This window comes from Balaenoptera ricei, chromosome 3 (genome assembly GCF_028023285.1).
Source record: "Balaenoptera ricei isolate mBalRic1 chromosome 3, mBalRic1.hap2, whole genome shotgun sequence".
Classification (NCBI taxonomy): Eukaryota; Metazoa; Chordata; class Mammalia; order Artiodactyla; family Balaenopteridae; genus Balaenoptera; species Balaenoptera ricei.
The window spans coordinates 31,739,559-31,758,042 of NC_082641.1; the positions used below are offsets into that span (position 1 = coordinate 31,739,559).

The 18,484-nt window shown below is 37.4% G+C and overlaps 1 protein-coding gene across 3 annotated transcripts in view; it reads left to right on the top strand.

The window, feature by feature from the left end:
• The window catches only part of WDR70 (WD repeat domain 70), a 327,284-nt gene extending 309,124 nt beyond the window's left edge, over window positions 1–18,160 (top strand). For all 3 annotated transcript variants that reach the window (XM_059916261.1, XM_059916260.1, XM_059916262.1), the window contains one exon: window positions 17,978–18,160. In XM_059916261.1, coding sequence (XP_059772244.1) covers window positions 17,978–18,065 — 88 coding nt within the window. In that variant the 3' untranslated portion in view covers window positions 18,066–18,160. The remainder of the gene's footprint in view (window positions 1–17,977) is intronic.
• Window positions 18,161–18,484: the final 324 nt, after the last annotated feature.

The window sequence follows — 18,484 nt, forward strand, 5'->3', positions numbered from 1 at the left end:
CTTTTGCTCTCTCGTTTTATCATGCATGGATAGATTTGCCTGCAGCAGTTACTACTGTGGTGTTTCCCTAGTGGTGTTTTCTTTTTCCCTCTTTTTTTCTACATTTATTAATTGGACTTCTACTAAAAGGAAGAATTGCTCCTCTCACATTTCTTTATTTTTCAAGTTTTTAAATATAAGTGTGGACTTTAAAATACTGTGGGTTAAAATCCAATACTATCATTATTTAGTTTGTCGCTCACATTGTTCCAGTTTTGGCCAATAGAATTTCCTTCAGAATGGCTCCTTTATTCTTTCAACAAGGTGTGTTTTTATTGGTTGGTAGGTTTGTTTGTTTTTTAGCACATCCTTATTTTCTGGCACCACAAAATGTTCCAGGCTCATCTTTGTTTTTGTTTTTGTTTTGCCACAGTCCTAGAATCAACCACTTCTCCAAGGAGCCCTGGCTCCTTTAAGTTGGAGAATGATGTTTAGAAACCAAGAGGTTGGTGCTAGATGTGCTCATTGCTACTAAAATGTCATTGCTTCTAGGTCCTCTCAGCCAGCAAAGCTCAGAAATACATGTATGTATACTAACCTACACATATACACACATATATATTTCTGTATGTATCTATCTGTATGTATATTTTAAATAGTACGAGTTTAAACTGATGCCCCTGATTTCAAACCTGTACCACAGGGTTCATTTAACCTTTTCCCTTTGCATATTTGTAACTTCTTTCTCCAATAGTGAGAAACCCAGCTCATATTATCTACAGTATATTTACTTATTTGTTCAATTCTAGTCTACACCTAAAATCGTTTTAGAATTGCTAACCGCCACCCGCCCATGAGAAGCGCTTTTCCTAACTGAATTACAGCATTTGTGTACAGTTCTTCTTGTCTTTTTTTATCCTTACAGTGTCTAGTCAAGTTACTTAGCTCTTTTCTTCTCCACTCCCATCAGTGTGGTTATGTTATTCATTTGAAAATGAAGTTAGGCTTATTTTTAGTGTTTATATTCCTTTATTTTTTAGGGTGTGGGTAGGGTATAGGAACTGTCACTGTGGTGCTAGGGGTCAGAACTTTAAAAGAGATATACTCAGGGAAGTGTCACTCCCTCTTCGTCCCTGCTCCCCCATTCCAATACCCCTGCTTCTTTCAGTCCTTTTCCCACTCACCCCTATAGGTAACCACTCTCTTTTAAAGTTTCTGGTTTATCTTCTTTTGCACAAATGTGCAGATCTGTATTTTCTTATATTCCCTCCTTTCTTACATGAAGGTTAGCATGGTATAAATAGTCTTTTGGGTTTTGGGTTTTTTCGCTTAGCAGTATGCCCTGGAAATCACTCTCCATCAGTTCATAGAGCTCATTCTCATTCTTTTTCACAGCTGTATAGTGCTCCGCTGCATGGATGTACCATGGTTTATTCCACCACTCTCCTATGTATGGATATTTAGATTGCACCCAGTATTTTGCAATTACTAACACAGTAAATAAATTTGTGTATGTGTATTTTTGTATTGTGGGAAGCATATTCAGCTTTTGTCTTCATGTTTTTATGTATTGCTAAAGTTTTCTCTTCAGTTACGAGAAAGCTGGACTCTGATTACTTTTCAAAACATTTTTATGCTAGAAGAAAACCAACTTTATAAACCAACTCAACTTACATGTTATATTGATATTGATCCCCTATCTGCTGATCATTATGAGCTACTTTGCATAAAAGTAAAACACACTGTCTTAGCTTGGGTTCCTTAAAAGCAGACCCTGAGATAAAGACTCTTACAAAGATGATTTAAGCCAAGAAAGTGCACAATATTAAACAGAGTTCCAGGGAGGGTCACTTTGGCTTAGTCCCACCAGGTGATCCTGGAGACCCTGGTCAGAGCACACAGTAACTGGAGTATTTCACTCCAACATCTGTTGGTCCTTGGTGATGGCTAGAGATGGGCCCAGGGGAGACATTTCAGGCAGTTCCAGCTATCAGGGCTTTAGCAACCTGCTGCAGCCCTCTGACAGAGAGAGGTCGGTGCTGCTGCCGCGAGTGAGAGCACCCTGCAGAAAAATGCTAAAGGGATTTGAGGGCCCCTGGTGGGGAGCACCGCATCCTTTGCTATATGTGTTGTAGCAGAACAGACTTTACTGTGTAACGTCAGTGGTGGATGTTTGCAACATGTATTAATAACCAGACAGTACAGATGGAACATCTCTGAACAAGTAGTTGGATAATATTACAACAGCTAAGAGGGTCATATCAAGGCTGGCCAGCTAAATAGTTTGCATGTAGCCTTCATTTGTATAGGATCTGTGTGTGTATAAGCTAATATATGTCAACACATCCTTGGCACTCAGATACGCTTATAGATTATGCCTCTGACACTTCTGTTTCTAATGGAGTAGTTATTTTCTGTTATTTTTAGGGATCTTTTTATACTTCAAAAAACTTGTTTATAAGCATACCAAAAATTAGCTGAGGAAAGAAGAGTAAACAGAGCCATGGTTTAAAATTTGCCAAACATAATATGTATCATTTTGATAGCAAACTGCTCCAAATAGACGTGTGTACGTTTGTACACAAAGTAAATCATTGAGGTGTCTCCACAAATATTGAAATAATGCTGTTTGCTGATTAATGATTGATATTAGCGATATATAATTCATAGAAAGGTGTCAGAATTACCACTGAAGAAAATGAGACACTGAGAAGGTAACTTTTAGAACCTACTGGATTGCAAGTCATTGCTAGAACCCAAACCAGGAACCTGGCCTTAGAACTTCCAGGTTATTGTTCTAACTTCTAACAACTAATTATTTTGATAACAAAATTTTCACGTCTGAGATTTTAAGTAATACATGCACACAATTTTTTAAAAATCCAGCAATGCTAAAGCATAGACAGTGGAAATTTGAAAGCCTCCCTTTCACTTTAACCCCCAGTTCCTTCATTCTACCACTTAGAGATACCCACTGCCGACAGGTTCTTGTATTTCCTGCCAGAGAGAGTCCATTTATAAATGAGCAGACATATGTGTAGAAACATTTATTGTTTAAAAACAGGTATATAACATGTTTTACAAGCTGGTCTTTGTTTTTGATTGTTGGTTGGTTTTTTGCTTTATTTATTACTTGGGAGATTGGACTAGACCCATTCATGCATATCTAGCTCATGCTGTATACTTTCTTGATATTTTCCATTGTGTGATATATTATGCTTTTCTAAAGCAGTACAGTATTGAAGGACATTTGCATTGCTTTCAGTCTGTTGTTATTATAAACAATACTGAAATTAATATCTTTGGACTCCTTGACCACATATGCAAAACTTCGAGAAATAGAATTGCCAAATCAAAAGATATTTGCATTTTAAATTTGTATAGATAGTGCCCAGATTTCCTCCAAAGAGACTTTTAACCAACTTATTCAGTGTATCAGAGCTTCCTTCCCCTCATCCTTTTATCTTTGTCAATCTGATAGGTGAAACCTTGTATTCCATCGTAGTTTACACTTTCATTAAAAATTTTCTAGGCATCTTTTCATATGTTAAAAGCCTCTTTTTCCTGTGAACTTTCTATTTATGTCTTTTGCCCTTTTGTCTATTGGTTGATTGGTCCTCTTCTTACTGATTTGTAAGAGTTCTTTATATTAAGGAGCTTAACCCTTTGTATGTCACATATTGCAAATATTCCTACTACTCAGTCATTTTTTTTTAATAAATTTATTTATTTATTTTTGGCTGCATTGGGTCTTCGTTGCTGAGCACAGGCTTTCTCTAGTTGCGGCGAGCGGGGGCTACTCTTCGTTGCAGTGCGCAGGCTTCTCATTGTGGTGGCTTCTCTTGTTGCAGAGCACAGGCTCTAGGTGCACGGGCTTCAGTAGTTGTGGCATGTGGGCTCAGTAGTCGTGGCTCGCAGGCTCTAGAGCGCAGGCTCAGTAGTTGTGGTGCACGGGCTTAGTTGCTCCGTGGCCTGTCGGATCTTCCCGGACCAGGGCTCGAACCCATGTCCCCTTCACTGGCAGGTGGATTCTTAACCACTGCACCACCAGGGAAGTCCCGTCAGTCATTTTTATTTTTACTTTGTTTATGCCATTTTTCCCCCATGTGAAAAAAATTTATTTTAATGCGGTCAGATTTAGAGGGGTTTGCAGGCATAAAATTATATCATATGCAAATAATGATAAATTCACCTCCTCTTTTCCAATTTTTATACCTGCTATTTCTTTATCTTATCTAATTGTACTGACTGGTACTGCCAGAACAATATTAAATAATAACAGTGAGGGCTTCCCTGGTGGCGCAGTGGTTGAGAGTCTGCCTGCCAATGCAGGGGACACGGGTTCGAGCCCTGGTCTGGGAAGATCCCACATGCCGCGGAGCAACTAGCCCCGTGAGCCACAATTACTGAGCCTGCGCGTCTGGAGCCTGTGCTCCGCAACAAGAGAGGCCACGATAGTGAGAGGCCCGCGCACCGCGATGAAGAGTGGCCCCCGCTTGCTGCAACTAGAGAAAGCCCTCGCACAGAAACGAAGACCCAACACAGCCAAAAAATTAAAATAAATAAAATAAATAATAACAGTGATAGTGCACATCCTTTTCTTACTTTGAACTTGAACAGGATTCGGTTAAAACATATGTAATTGCCCTTTCTGTAGATGAAAAAAAAGTCAAATATCAGCAATTTCATATTGTTCAATTTAATGGTATTTCTCTGTAAAGCATGACAGCTTTTGAAAACACACACATACAAGATGTTAAAGAAGAATTCATCTCTTTTTATTTTATTTATTCATTCAACAAAGATTTATTGAACACCTACAGTATGTCAGGTACTAAGTTGTGGTTTATGGAGCTTATATTCTAGTGGACAGAGACAGACAATAAGTAAATCTATACGTGTTAGATGGTAGCAAGTGCAGTGAAGAAAAATAAAATAGGGATAAGGGGACATAGAGTAATCAGGGAGAAAGAGGGGTGCTAATTTTAGATATGGTGATCAGGATAGGACCTCTGCTAAAGTGATCTTTGACTTGAATGAAATGAGGGAATGAGCTGTGCAGATATCCAAAGGAAGAGCATCCTGTACGAAGAAAACACTGTACAAAAATGGGAGGCATGTTCATCTGAAATAGATGCTGAATTTTATTGAATTCCTTTGTTGTATCTCTGTATTTCTGCTTTATTTTTGTTTTGTTTTGTTTTTTGGGGTTTTGTTTTGTTTTGTTTTTGGCTGCACCTCATGGCTTGCGGGATCTTAGTTCCCTGACCAGGGGACCAGGGATCGAACCCATGCCCCCTGCAGTGGAAGCTCGGAGTCCTAACCACTGGAGTGCCAGGGAATTCCCTCTGTATTTCTACTTTGATCAATGAATATGATTATATTACAAAATTCTAGTATTGAATCATCCTCACTTCTTTGGTATGACCCTCACATGCTTATGGTTTGTTCTTTGTCAGGTGTTAGGCTGCCTTCATAAAAATTTTGTATGCTTTCCTTTTCTGTATGTACTCTCAAACTGTTTTGAATACCATTAAATCTACTTTGTAAAAATTTGTTAGAATTTACCCGTAAAACTGTCGAAGCCTGGTGCTTTTGTGGAGGGGAGGGTGAGTAGTAATTCCTTAATTTTTCTCTTTCTTTTCCACCCCCTCATGGTGAGTAGACTATCTGGATATTCTGACTCTTCTGAGTCTGCTTGGTAATTAATATTTTCTTGGAAAAGAATTCATTCAGATTTTCAACCTTCTTTAACTAGAATTAATTGAAGCAGAAATTGGTTTTGTTCATTGGTTTCTGTTACCTAATGACATTTTCCTGCATTGTAGGTGGTTTAGTGATATCTACAATTGAATAATATGCTAGTTTAATAGTAGCTCTGCAAAATGGGTAGAACAGGCATTGTCATATCCTTACCTTACATGTGAGTACACTGAAACTTAGAGACTTGCAATTCACAATGATTGCAATTAGAATTAGACTTCATTTCTCTTGATCCCTAATTTAATGAGCTTTTCGGAGGACTGTGATCTCTCTTAATATACACCTTTCTGCTGCTGCATTTTGCTCCCATCTCTTTCCTTCCACTCAGTTTTGTCACCTCACATTTACTGCATACTAAGTTCATGGCACTGTCTATGGCATGTGATTTGTTAGCCAGAATTGCAGTGCAGTTTCTCCTGTGTTCACCTGCTGCAGTATACTGCTTACTGCCAAGTGGCAGTGTTTGAAGGGAAGCTAATATTTAAAAGGATCTTTTCATAAAGGTCACTGTAATCGAGAATGTGTGTCTGGTTGTTTTTCTTCCCTGCAGTTGACTTGTGTCAGTGATGAAATGAAGATTTACTGTATCTTGCTTTATCACAGGAAAGCACAACTAGATATTACACAAATCTGCCTGCTTGCACATGACACTCACCTTTATTCTCCAGTGATGAGAACAAAGAGTCATTTAATGCTTTACCTTTATTGTTGAGTGTTTTAAGTTTCATTCCTGGCACTCACAATGTAACCATGAAGGTTTTAAAACACAGCGGGATCACAGAGGACTCTTGTTTAGCTATACATGGGCAGATTCAGTTACAGTTTCTTGTCAAAAGATGTTGCTGGAGGGAGGGGAAAGGAGCTGGCTGGGGAGTGGGCAGGATAAAGATCCAGAATGCTATTAGCTTACACATCAACAGGGATAGTTGTGTGTGGGAACCTGAACCCTGGCCAGTAGCCAGACAGCCTGACAGTTCTGTCAGCCATGGTCACTTTTCTTGCCAGATAAGCTGCCATTATTGCTGGTTCAGTCAATTTAATTTTCAGTGTGCGTGTCTTGTCTGATACGGGATACGTGGATATGTGTGTATATGCATTAAAATATCATTCCTGTCTATAAAGGATACGTTTAAGTCATGTTGCGTTACTAGGCAATATTTAAAGAGATCACTCTGGGAGTGAGTAAAGATTTATATATTATTTGTGCCAGGAAGAGACAGAAACCCACAGAGAAAAATATTACTTTTTTTTGTGAGTTACGGTTACATGACTGATATCACTGACCGCCGTATTCCTGTGGAAGGACCAGTGTTTCTCAAAGTGATTTTGTGGACTGTCTGTGTCAGAGTTGCGGATAAGAGTGGGAAAGTTAAAAATTCCGATTTCTAGACTTCACCCCAGCTCAATTAGACTGAGAGAGTGGGGCTGGGAATCTGCATCTAAAGAAGTTCTCCAGGTGATTATTTTGCACACTAAAGTCTGGTAATAATTTAAAAAAAGTTATTATTTAAAATAAACTACAAGTGATTAGCCCTTCTGAAAATTCAAATGTATAGAATAGATTATTTTGATTATAGAGATTCATACTGAAGACAGTTTATCTACATAGAAGAGTATTTCCCCCAGGGTTTTTAAAAAAAACAGCAAGCTGCTATGTTGTATTTAATATGCAAATTATTTTATCAAATATATTCCACATTATAACTTTTGAAAATATGAAGTGAGGAACATCTGATAGCCAAAAGCAAGGTATATGGTAATAATGACACTTTTATATGGTAATGTAAAAACTTTATATATTATTCATTTAATCCTCACAACAGTCCTATGAGGAAAGTGGTATTATTGCTCCAGTTTTACGTATGAGGAAATTGAGGCTTATAACTTGACCAAAGCCATACAGATAGCAAGAGGCAGAATTGGGACTTGAACACAGGTGGTCTGGCTTCAAAGTCAAGCTTCTGCTTTTGACTACTACAGTGTACTGCTTCTCATCACAAAGCAACTGATAGTAGTTATTGGAAAAGTTGAATAATAGTGAAGCCGAAAAGATTATTGTGTGGCATAGTGGAAGAAAGCTAGACTAAGAATCAGAAGTCCTGAGGTTTAGTTCCTGCTCTGAGACTCACTTAACTTCACTGAGACTATTTCGCCATCTATGAAGTAAGAGAGTAGAGTTACACTAATGCCCAGCTTTCATATGTGTTTTTGAGTAGAAATTGTGGCACACCGTTATATGTTTCATAAATGTGAGCTTAGAGAGGGCATTTTGACGTTACCTGGGCTACCTCAGGCCTGTGTGCTCTTCAAAGATTTAATCATTCTAACTTGTTTACCCACTTACTGATAAAGTAGCTAATGGTGATTTTAGAGGGTTCCTTTTGTTTTTCCCTCTTTTTCTTTTTTTTTCCCCCAGTTTCCACAGGTTTCATGTATGTCCCTTTCTCCACCCTCACCCAGTCTTTGAACTCTCACACAAGCATTATGAGTTAGTATGTCCTACTTAATGAGTCTGAGATGTGTTTAGCTATTTTCCAAAATATTATGTGTTCATTTCCTGAAGAAGATAGAACATTCTTTATCTAGAAATATCTTGTTGCCTCTCATCTTTTTATGCATCCCTAATATTTTTTATGTATAACTGAATCACTTTGCTGTACACCTGAAACTAACACAACATTGTTAATCAACTATGCTCCAATATAAAATAAAAATTAAAAATAAGTAAGTAAATAAATAAATACATAAAAATTATCTTTGATTAGCTCTTCAGCAGAAAGAAGGGACCATTTCAAGTGGAATCTTTTGGTCAAGCCTTTATTTAATCTTAATAATTCTGCAATTGTGATGACTGGGTCAGAGTTCATCTGGACCGCATTCATTCTAACAGGGTTAACAAGTGTGTCAGATTGTCAAGTCATGGCTATAATTGACTTTGGCTTTGAGGTTTTCCTTCATAATAAACAATGGGCTCTGAGCCAAAAAAGCTTGTGGTTGATAGTCACATACTGATGATTAAGTATTACAAGTGATTTCCCCTCATATTCATTCTGTTACCCTGGAGCTCACTTTATGCTTTTTGAATGAATCATATCAGGAGAATATCCATAACTAAAAAGAATTTGACGTGTGGACTTCCCATTGCAGCCAGAGACATTCTGAGACTTCTCTCTGGCCTGAGCACTCAAGGAGGAGTGTAGAAAGCCTAGGTTAGAGCTTAGAAGAGAAAGGACAGCCTTTGAATCTTTGAAAGGACACTTTGAATCTCTTACACAAACATTGTATCCAAAAAATGCCCTTCGAAAAGATTACAGAGGGAATTTTTATTCATTACTGACCGTTCTATGCAAAACTCCTCTGGATGGAAACATTGAAGGTGGTGGGATTCGGTTTCTGTTGGGCTTCTGTCATTTTTCTGTAACACACAGTTGCTGGAAAAGACTCCCTTTGTACAAATAACTTTGAGAATTCAGTTTAAAAAATGTTCCGAGGGGGAAATTAATCAGCACAAAGTATCAGCTATTCAGAATGTATAGATTTGAGAAAGACATTTGCTTAAGCTTTTATATGTACTTCATGAAATATTAACTATTAGCAAATGCAGAGTTTACTGAAGCTAAAACAGAAAACCCCTCAGCCCTCCTCTGATTAGTTTATTTAATGGTTAGCAGTAAATAACTATGTTGCTATCTAATCTGCTCTCCTTTTCTTGGTAACTCTAGTAAACAAGATGACATATATAGTCAAGTGAAAAATGTTTACTATTTGTCAAGTGAGTTAATCAAACTGGAAAATACAAGTTTCACATCAGCCTTCTGTAAGTTTAAGTTTTCGGTTAACACTTAGAAAAATGGGTAAATGTGGACAGTAAATCAATGAAATAAATAGTCTGGATAAAGCTGATTTCAATAAGGTGGATACTTTAATGGTTCTCAGCGAGGCTTACCTTATCCCCATTAACCTGTTGAGCACGCACAATGCTTTGGCTTAATGGAATGTTCCCCTTACCTTCTTCTTCTTCAGGTCAGTCCCTTTGTAGGCTTTCGTTTTGGGCAACTGAGGTAAATCTGCCATGAGGTTGTAAATTTGAGTTGACAACTTCCTGTCTCTTGACAAAGGAGGTAATAGAATTACTCAGGAACTGCTTAAGTAGGAGGAGACAGGGAATGGCTGGTAATGGAAATGCTTTCTTGAAGCAGTAGAATATGTTTTTTGCACATTATTTATTTATATGTGTATTTCTTGAGTTACTGCCATGTCTTCAGTGCCCATTTGGTTTGGTTTGTTCTACTTTTCCTCATGGAAGCACCCAAAAGAGTCTATGTTAAGATCAGTGTATAAATTCCATTTCTTCAAGCAGCCCAGAAAGGAATACGTTTTATGTGGCCAGTGACAAGGTTAGAAGGGGCTTAGAGGGTTTTGTTGTTTATTTGTTGGTTTCCTATTGGTTTTAAAAGTAGGAATTTCTGGACCAGCTTTTAAGTGCTCTCAAAACATTTTATCTTTTTGTATGTGTCATTTTGCTCTTGCTTGACATTGTTGATTTATTTTTATAGTAGTTTTCTATGCCAAGGGCAAATTAGGCCACCCCCAAGGAAGAAATCTCCTGGTTCTGTTCCTAACTCTGCTGGAAGTTGTCTAATCATCTCTGTTCTTCATTGTCTTGAAAAGTGGTGACTAAAGAAGTCTGTTTTAAATGCCCTAAATAATCCTGAATTGATATTTTTTTTTTTTTTTGGTCTTCCTCATATATGGATTTCCAAAAAATCTCAAAAGAAAAACTGCTGGAAATAAATTTAAAGATAAAAATTGCTGACAAGAAAGAATAGCTACAAATTTTAAAGTTGTAATTCTCTCACTTTGCTTCTATAAAACACTGGCATTTCCTAGACTAGACAGAGATATTCATTGTGCTAAAGTCAAATAATATTTTTTGAAGAACCTGGTCTTTATTCAGCCGACAACATACAGCTCTTATGGAAGGTGCTGAACTATGCTGTAAGAATGTTGGTTTTGGGGGCAGGATGGATTGGAATGGGGGAAACTTCCTTCTGTGGGTCACGTCTCCCTTCACCTCCCCATGCCATACTCCTGAGAATGAAAGACTGCTCCTTAACGGGTGGCCCTGTGAGAGTGCAACCTCAGGCTTCATTCCTTCACCAAGCCTTCAGTAGCATCATACAGGGCCAGCTTCTCTAGATGTGAAAAATATTTTCCTGCAGTTGGAGGAAGCTCATCATGTGTAAAAGTTTATGTTAAGAAGACAGATTCTCACTCCACAGTCTGGTTTCAGCTTCCTGCTTTCAGAGCCTTTCTTTCCCAAGCAAGGGGAGGGATGGAGCTGCCAGCAGACGCTACTCACAGTGTGCTTCACCAGCCAGTGCTGACAAGATAAGCTTAGAAAATTTTATAGCAATTTGATATATTTATTGAATCTAATAAAAATTTTGGATCTGTATTTTGTAGTCTTTTAATTTTTCTAGAAATATTTATCTGCAAGTGGTGGGAAATTAGAAAACAAAGTCTGGCCTTGCACCACAGATGGTTTGAGAAGCACTGCTTTAGGCATGGCCCCAAGTTGAAGGCTAAGGCCCTTTCCAAGGGGCCCCCTTTTTGTCCCAGGAAGGGGGTTCCTTCTTCCTTATTCCCAAGTTCAGGAGCCTACTCTTTTCTCTTTTTAATTTTGGTAAAATACACATAACATAAAATTTACCATCTTAACCATTATTAAGTGTACATTTCGGTGGTGTTAAATACATTCACATTGTTGTGCAATCTCCAGAACTCTCTTCATCTTGCAAAACTGAAATTCTCTACCCACTAAATAACCAGTCTTCACTTTAATCTGTTGATTTTGTCTTTTGATGTACAGTTTTTAATTTTGATGCAGTCCAGTTTACCTATTTTTGTTGTTGCCTGTGCTTTTGGTGTCATGTCAAAAAAATCATGGCCAAATCCAATGTTATAAAATTTTCCCCTATGTTTTCTTCTAAGAGTTTTATAGTTTTTGCTCTTAGGTTTAGGTCTTTGATCCATGATGATTTAATTTTTGTATATAGTGTAAGGTAAGGGTCCAATTTCATTGCATATGGATATACGATTTCCCCAACATTATTTGTTGAAAGGAGCCTAGTTCTTACACTCAATTATTATCTACCTGGGCAGCGAAATGAAAGGAAAAGTGGTATGCAAGCATGGCTGGGAAAATTTGGACACTGATTTATGCCTTGATTTTGGCAGTTTGGGGAAGGGGAGCATGGCTATTGAATGCTAAGTGGAACATGAAAGCTAAGTGTCATGATTTGATGTTGTGTATACATAATATGGCTATTTTGCTGAAAACATTTTTATTTTTTATTTTAATTATTATTTTTTTTATGATGACCGTGTACTTTATTTATTTATTTATTTATTTATTTAACATCTTTATTGGAGTATAATTGCTTTACAATGGTGTGTTAGTTTCTGCTTTATAACAAAGTGAATCAGTTCTACATATACATACGTTCCCATATCTCTTCCCTCTTGCATCTCCCTCCCTCCCACCCTCCCTATCCCACCCCTCTAGGTGATCACAAAGCACCGAGCTGATCTCCCTGTGCTATGCGGTTGCTTCCCACTAGCTATCTATTTTACGTTTGGTAGTGTATATATGTCCATGCCACTCTCTCCCTTTGTCACAGCTTACCCTTCCCCCTCCCCATATCCTCAAGTCCATTCTCTAGTAGGTCTGTGTCTTTATTCCCGTCTTACCACTAGGTTCTTCATGACCTTTTTTTTTTTTTCCCTTAGATTCCATATATATGTGTTAGCATACTGTATTTGTTTTTCTCTTTCTGACTTACTTGACTCTGTATGACAGACTCTAACTCCATCCACCTCACTACAAATAACTCAATTTCGTTTCTTTTTATGGCTGAGTAATATTCCATTTGTATATATGTGCCACATCTTCTTTATCCATGCATCCAATGATGGACACTTAGGTTGCTTCCATGTCCTGGCTATTGTAAATAGAGCTGCAATGAACATTTTGGTACATGACTCTTTTTGAATTATGGTTTTCTCAGGGTATATGCCCAGTAGTGGGATTGCTGGGTCATATGGTAGTTCTATTTTTAGTTTTTTAAGGAACCTCCATACTGTTCTCCATAGTGGCTGTATCAATTTACATTCCCACCAACAGTGCAAGAGGGTTCCCTTTTCTCCACACCCTCTCCAGCATTTATTGTTTGCAGATTTTCTGATGATGGCCATTCTGACCGGTGTGAGGTGATACCTTAATGTAGTTTTGATTTGCATTTCTCTAATGCTTAGTGATGTTGAGCATTCTTTCATGTGTTTGTTGGCAATCTGTATATCTTCTTTGGAGAAATGTCTATGTAGGTCTTCTGCCCATTTTTGGATTGGGTTTTTTTTTTTTTGTTATTGAGCTGCTTGTAAATCTTAGAGATTAATCCTTTGTCAGTTGCTTCATTTACAAATATTTTCTCCCATTCTGAGGGTTGTTTTTTGGTCTTGTTCATGGTTTCCTTTGCTGTGCAAAAGCTTTTAAGTTTCATTAGGTCCCATTTGTTTATTTGTGTTTTTATTTCCATTTCTCTAGGAGCTGGGTCAAAAAGGATCTTGCTGTGATTTATGTCCTAGAGTGTTCTGTGTATGTTTTCCTCTAAGAGTTTGATATTGTCTGGCCTTACATTTAGGTCTTTAATCCATTTTGAGTTTATTTTTGTGTATGGTGTTAGGGAGTGTTCTAATTTCATTCTTTTACATGTAGCTGTCCAGTTTTCCCAGCACCACTTATTGAAGAGGCTGTCTTTTCTCCACTGTATATGCTTGCCTCCTTTATCAAAGATAAGGTGACCATATGTGTGTGGGTTTATCTCTGGGCTTTCTATCCTGTTCCATTGATCTATATTTCTGTTTTTGTGCCAGTACCATACTGTCTTGATTACTGTAGCTTTGTAGTATAGTCTGAAGTCAGGGAGCCTGAGTCCTCCAGCTCCAATTTTCGTTCTCAAGATTGCTTTGGCTATTCGGGGTCTTTTGTGTTTCCATACAAATTGTGAAATTTTTTGTTCTAGTTCTGTGAAAAATGCCAGTGGTAGTTTGATAGGGATTGCATTGAATCTGTAGATTGCTTTGGGTAGTAGAGTCATTTTCACAATGTTGATTCTTCCAATCCAAGAACATGGTATATCTCTCCATCTATTTGTATCATCTTTAATTTCTTTCATCAGTGTCTTATAATTTTCTGCATACAGGTCTTTTGTCTCCTTGGGTAGGTTTATTCCTAGATATTTTATTCATTTTGTTGCAGTGGTAAATGGGAGTGTTTTCTTAATTTCATTTTCAGGTTTTTCATCATTAGTGTATAGGAATGCCAGAGATTTCTGTGCATTAACTTTGTATCCTGCTACTTTACCAAATTCATTGATTAGCTCTAGTAGTTTTCTGGTAGCATCTTTAGGATTCTCTATGTATAGTATCATTTCGTCTGCAAACAGTGACAGCTTTACTTCTTCTTTTCCGATTTGGATTCCTTTTATTTCTTTTTCTTCTCTGACTTCTGTGGCTAAAACTTCCAAAACTATGTTGAATAATAGTGGGTGAGAGTGACAACATTTTTATTAGTTCAAAAGTGGAATTTAAAATAAATTCATGGAGTTTCACAAAGAAGTCCATTCAACCTTCCAAACAAGTTGATATCCCTTAAGTTAAAATACCTGGAGAGGAAAAGGAAACTGTTGTGGTCTGGTAATTGAAAGTGACAGTCGAAGTGACCCTGGTATGAAAATTTTCTCAGTGAATTTTCCTGAGTTCAGTGCTCGGGGTGGGGGGACTTACCTCCTTTGCAAAACTAATCTCTTTCTTTTCCTTTTGCCTTGGCGTCTAGGAAATTTAGTGCTAAGTTTTATGCTCAGTTACATACCTTTTTGTTCTTTTGTTCTTGACCTTTGACTCATTTTTTTGTTTTGATTTCCTTTTTAAGTTAGTTACAATAAAATACAAAATGCACCCATTTCAAGTCTTGACAAATGCATACACCTGTGTAATCACCACTTCAATCAAGATTATAGAATGTCTCCGTTCCCCCAAAATGTTCTCCCATGCCTCTTTGCCAGCATTACTCCCTTTCTGCCCCTTGTTAAATAGTTCCATTGATTCTGTGCCCTTCAACGTTAGCCACCAACCTACTAAAAATACTTCTGGACGTAGGTGGATTATAAAAAAAAAGTGACTACATAAATGAAATAGCCTTTTCAAGCTCTAGGTTTTCTTCCCGTGACCTGTCATTCAGTTTCTTTTTTTATATCCAAAAAAAGCAGCACTACAACTTCTTAAGTACTTAAGTCTCATTGCAGCTAACATTGATGAGCTATGAAGCATTGCCAGGTATCTTTAGAAGATCATGTTCTTTTTATTCCCTTAGAAATTAAATAGCTAATTCTAAGGATTGTTTTTTTTAAACTTCCAGCACATTTTATTACAAAATAGATAGAAGAACATTATCTCAGAATAAAGGACAGTCATTTAACTTAAACACATTTTAACTCACAGTAAAATTCACAGTATTGCCTTTGGGTTTTTTTTGCATTTTTTGGAATGTATGGTTACAAACATCCTTATTACACACAGCACTGTGGATGATGCTGAATGGAGGAAACCAGGCACAAAATAGTGAACACTCTAGGCATCCTACAGAGACAGGACAAACACAGGTGGGGCTGATCTATGTGGCCAGAAGTCAGGATATGGTGACCCTGGGTCTGGGGTTAGTAACTGGAAGGGAGTATGAGGAGCTTCAGAGGTGTTCGTCATACTCTGTTTCTTCATCTGGGTGTTGGTTTCATGACACGTCCAGTTTGTGAAAATCCAGAAAACAGTACATTTATGAAATATGCACTTTTCTGTTTGTATTATACTTGAATTAATGTTAAAACACACACTTCGTCATTGTCTACCCTGGGCCTTTAGTCCTTTGGGACCCACTAATCAAGTTCAACCTCCACATTTGGTAGAGGAGGAAACTAAACCTCTGAGAGGGGAAACACCTGTTCCAGGTGACAGAGCAAGTCAGTGGCCAAACTGGGAATGAATCCCCCACCTGAGGCTTAGCTCAAGGACTCCTTACAGCTTCAGGCTTCCAGAGGATTTTTTAAACCAGACAAATTTGTTCCTGTACAGGTTTGTCTATACCCAAGGGCTTGACATCTTTGCCAGAAGATGAAATATGTCATGAGCACCAGTTGCCTTGTTGTAGCATGTTAGAAAGCCAGTGGTCCTGCTTTCTAGTAATTCAGCAACTCATGACCTATGAAAATCTGCAGCTGGTTTTGGAAATGTTAGGGCTATGACTTGTTTATAGATGTCCTAACAGTGTCTTGAAGTGACAACAAGAAATTTAACCAACTGGATTGTGTTTGGGGACAGCTTGGGCTCTCTAGGCAGGTAACTGGAGAGACAGGAATTGTGACTGACTTATGCACGAGGAATTCTAGTACATGGCTTGCATCAGGACAACATCAGCATGCAATGTGGATGGTTTATACTTCTTCCCCAGGATAATAAAAGGAAGAGCAAGAAGTAATATAAGGGGTTTTTTTTTTCCTTCCAGTTTTATTGAGATATAATTGACATACAGCACTGTGTAAGTTTAAGGTGTACCGCATAATTATTTGACTTACATACATCATGAAATGATTACCGCAATAAGTTTAATTAATGAACATCTCATACAGACACAAAATTAAATAGAAAGTTTTTTCCCTTGTGATGAAGACACTTAGGATTTACTCTTAACAACTTTCATATATAGCATAAAGCAGGGTTAATTATATTTATCATGTTGTACATTACCTCCCTAGTACTTATTTGTCTCATAACTGGAAGTTGGTACCTTTTGACTGCCTTCCTCCAATTCCCCCTCCCTCACCCCCCGCCGCTGATAACCACAAATCTGATCTCTTTTTCTATGAAATTGTTTGTTTGTTTGTTTGTTTTGAAATACAACTGACCTAAAACACTGTGTTCCTGGTACACAACATAGTGATCTGATATTTCTATACATTTCACAGTGAGCATCGTGATAAGTCTATTTACTATCTATCATCATACAAAGATATTACATAATTATCAACGCTATTCCCCACTCCGTACATTTCACACCAGTGTCTCATTTATTTTATAACTGTAAGTTTGTACCTCTTTATCTCCCTCACCTATTTCTCTCCTCCCTATACCTCCCCTCCGGCAACCACCTGTTTAGTAATATAAGGTTTTAACCCTGTTTCACTTGGCAAATAAAAGGAATTATTGACATTATTTTTACCATTCTGCAATTACCTTGCTATTATGAATTGAACTCTAAGTGATGATGTAATCTAAAGTATTTCATCTTCAGATATCATGCTTTAATGTGTTCTTCATAATGCAGTAGAGCTGTTTTTAAAAGGAAATCAGCAGTAGCATGACTGAAAGGGGCATAAATTATGACCATTTGATATTTTCCTGCAATTGTTTTCTGTGTGAACGATGTAAAAGGGAGTGTCATTGAACCAGGTATGTTTACAAAACACAGCAGGTCCTAATGCAAAGATTGCTTGATGTACCGTGTGCCAGTATTACAGCAGTGATACGCAGTGATATGTCCTAAAATGCTTGTCATTTCCATGCATTGATCTGGGTGTTTGGTGGAAGGAATGTTCATTTGTTTTGTTTTTTATTTTTGCTGACAGGCCCAAATTACTATATATGTTATCTATTATTTTAAACTCATTAAATAAGAAAACTGTTGACTCAGATTCTCCTATTTGTGTGCACCATAATCACGTGTATTTGGACTACTGTACTTAAGTCTAGGAACAGCCCAGGGAGTTATAAATAAAGACTGTGTAGATTCTTGCTTGGTGACTATAGTTTGGCCCCCCGGAACAGTCCTGGTTAAACTGAGGGTGGTTAATGGATGTATGAGTTTCCACTGACTTTGATACATTTTCATTTTATTTAAGGAAAGGACAACATACATAGTCTGCCACAGAAGGAAAAACCTTTAAAAGAATCTGAACATAATTAAATTTCCATTATCCTTTTCTTTGCCAGAAGTTTAATGATTATCTACTAATTGAGATATAATTGATTCCCCAAATGTGCTTCCTTCCACTTGTTGAAAGTAGCAAAGTCTAATGCACACTTGCTGACTAAATTTTTCCTCTCCTCTTTAACTTTCTTTTAGGACTCAGCCCAAAACCATGTTTGCCCAAGTTGAATCTGACGATGAGGAAGCAAAGAATGAGCCAGAATGGAAAAAACGTAAAATTTGAAGAATCTGATGTGAGAGCTGTTTGCATGAGGGGGAAGGATATTGAACAGGTTTGGGTTTTTTTTTTAATGAAATAAAAATACATTTTTATGATCAGGTTTTTGTCCTTTGTGTTATTGAACCATTCAAAAGATTGGTAGCTACTCTTCACTAAAATTGTGCTTACATTTTCTTACCTACAACTATTAAACCGTATTATAAGTAAATAAGAAACAGATTCTTAGCTTATTACCAAGTACTTTAGGTATTTGGAAACTTTATTCAACAGTGATTGGTTTTGTACAGATTGTTATAACCTTGGGGGAGGGGAAGGTACATTGAGATGTACGTCTGTCTTGAGCAATTCTAGGAGCACAATATGGAAATGGACATCAAAACGTTTAATATCTCTGTATAATTTCACAGCAGTTGTTTACATGA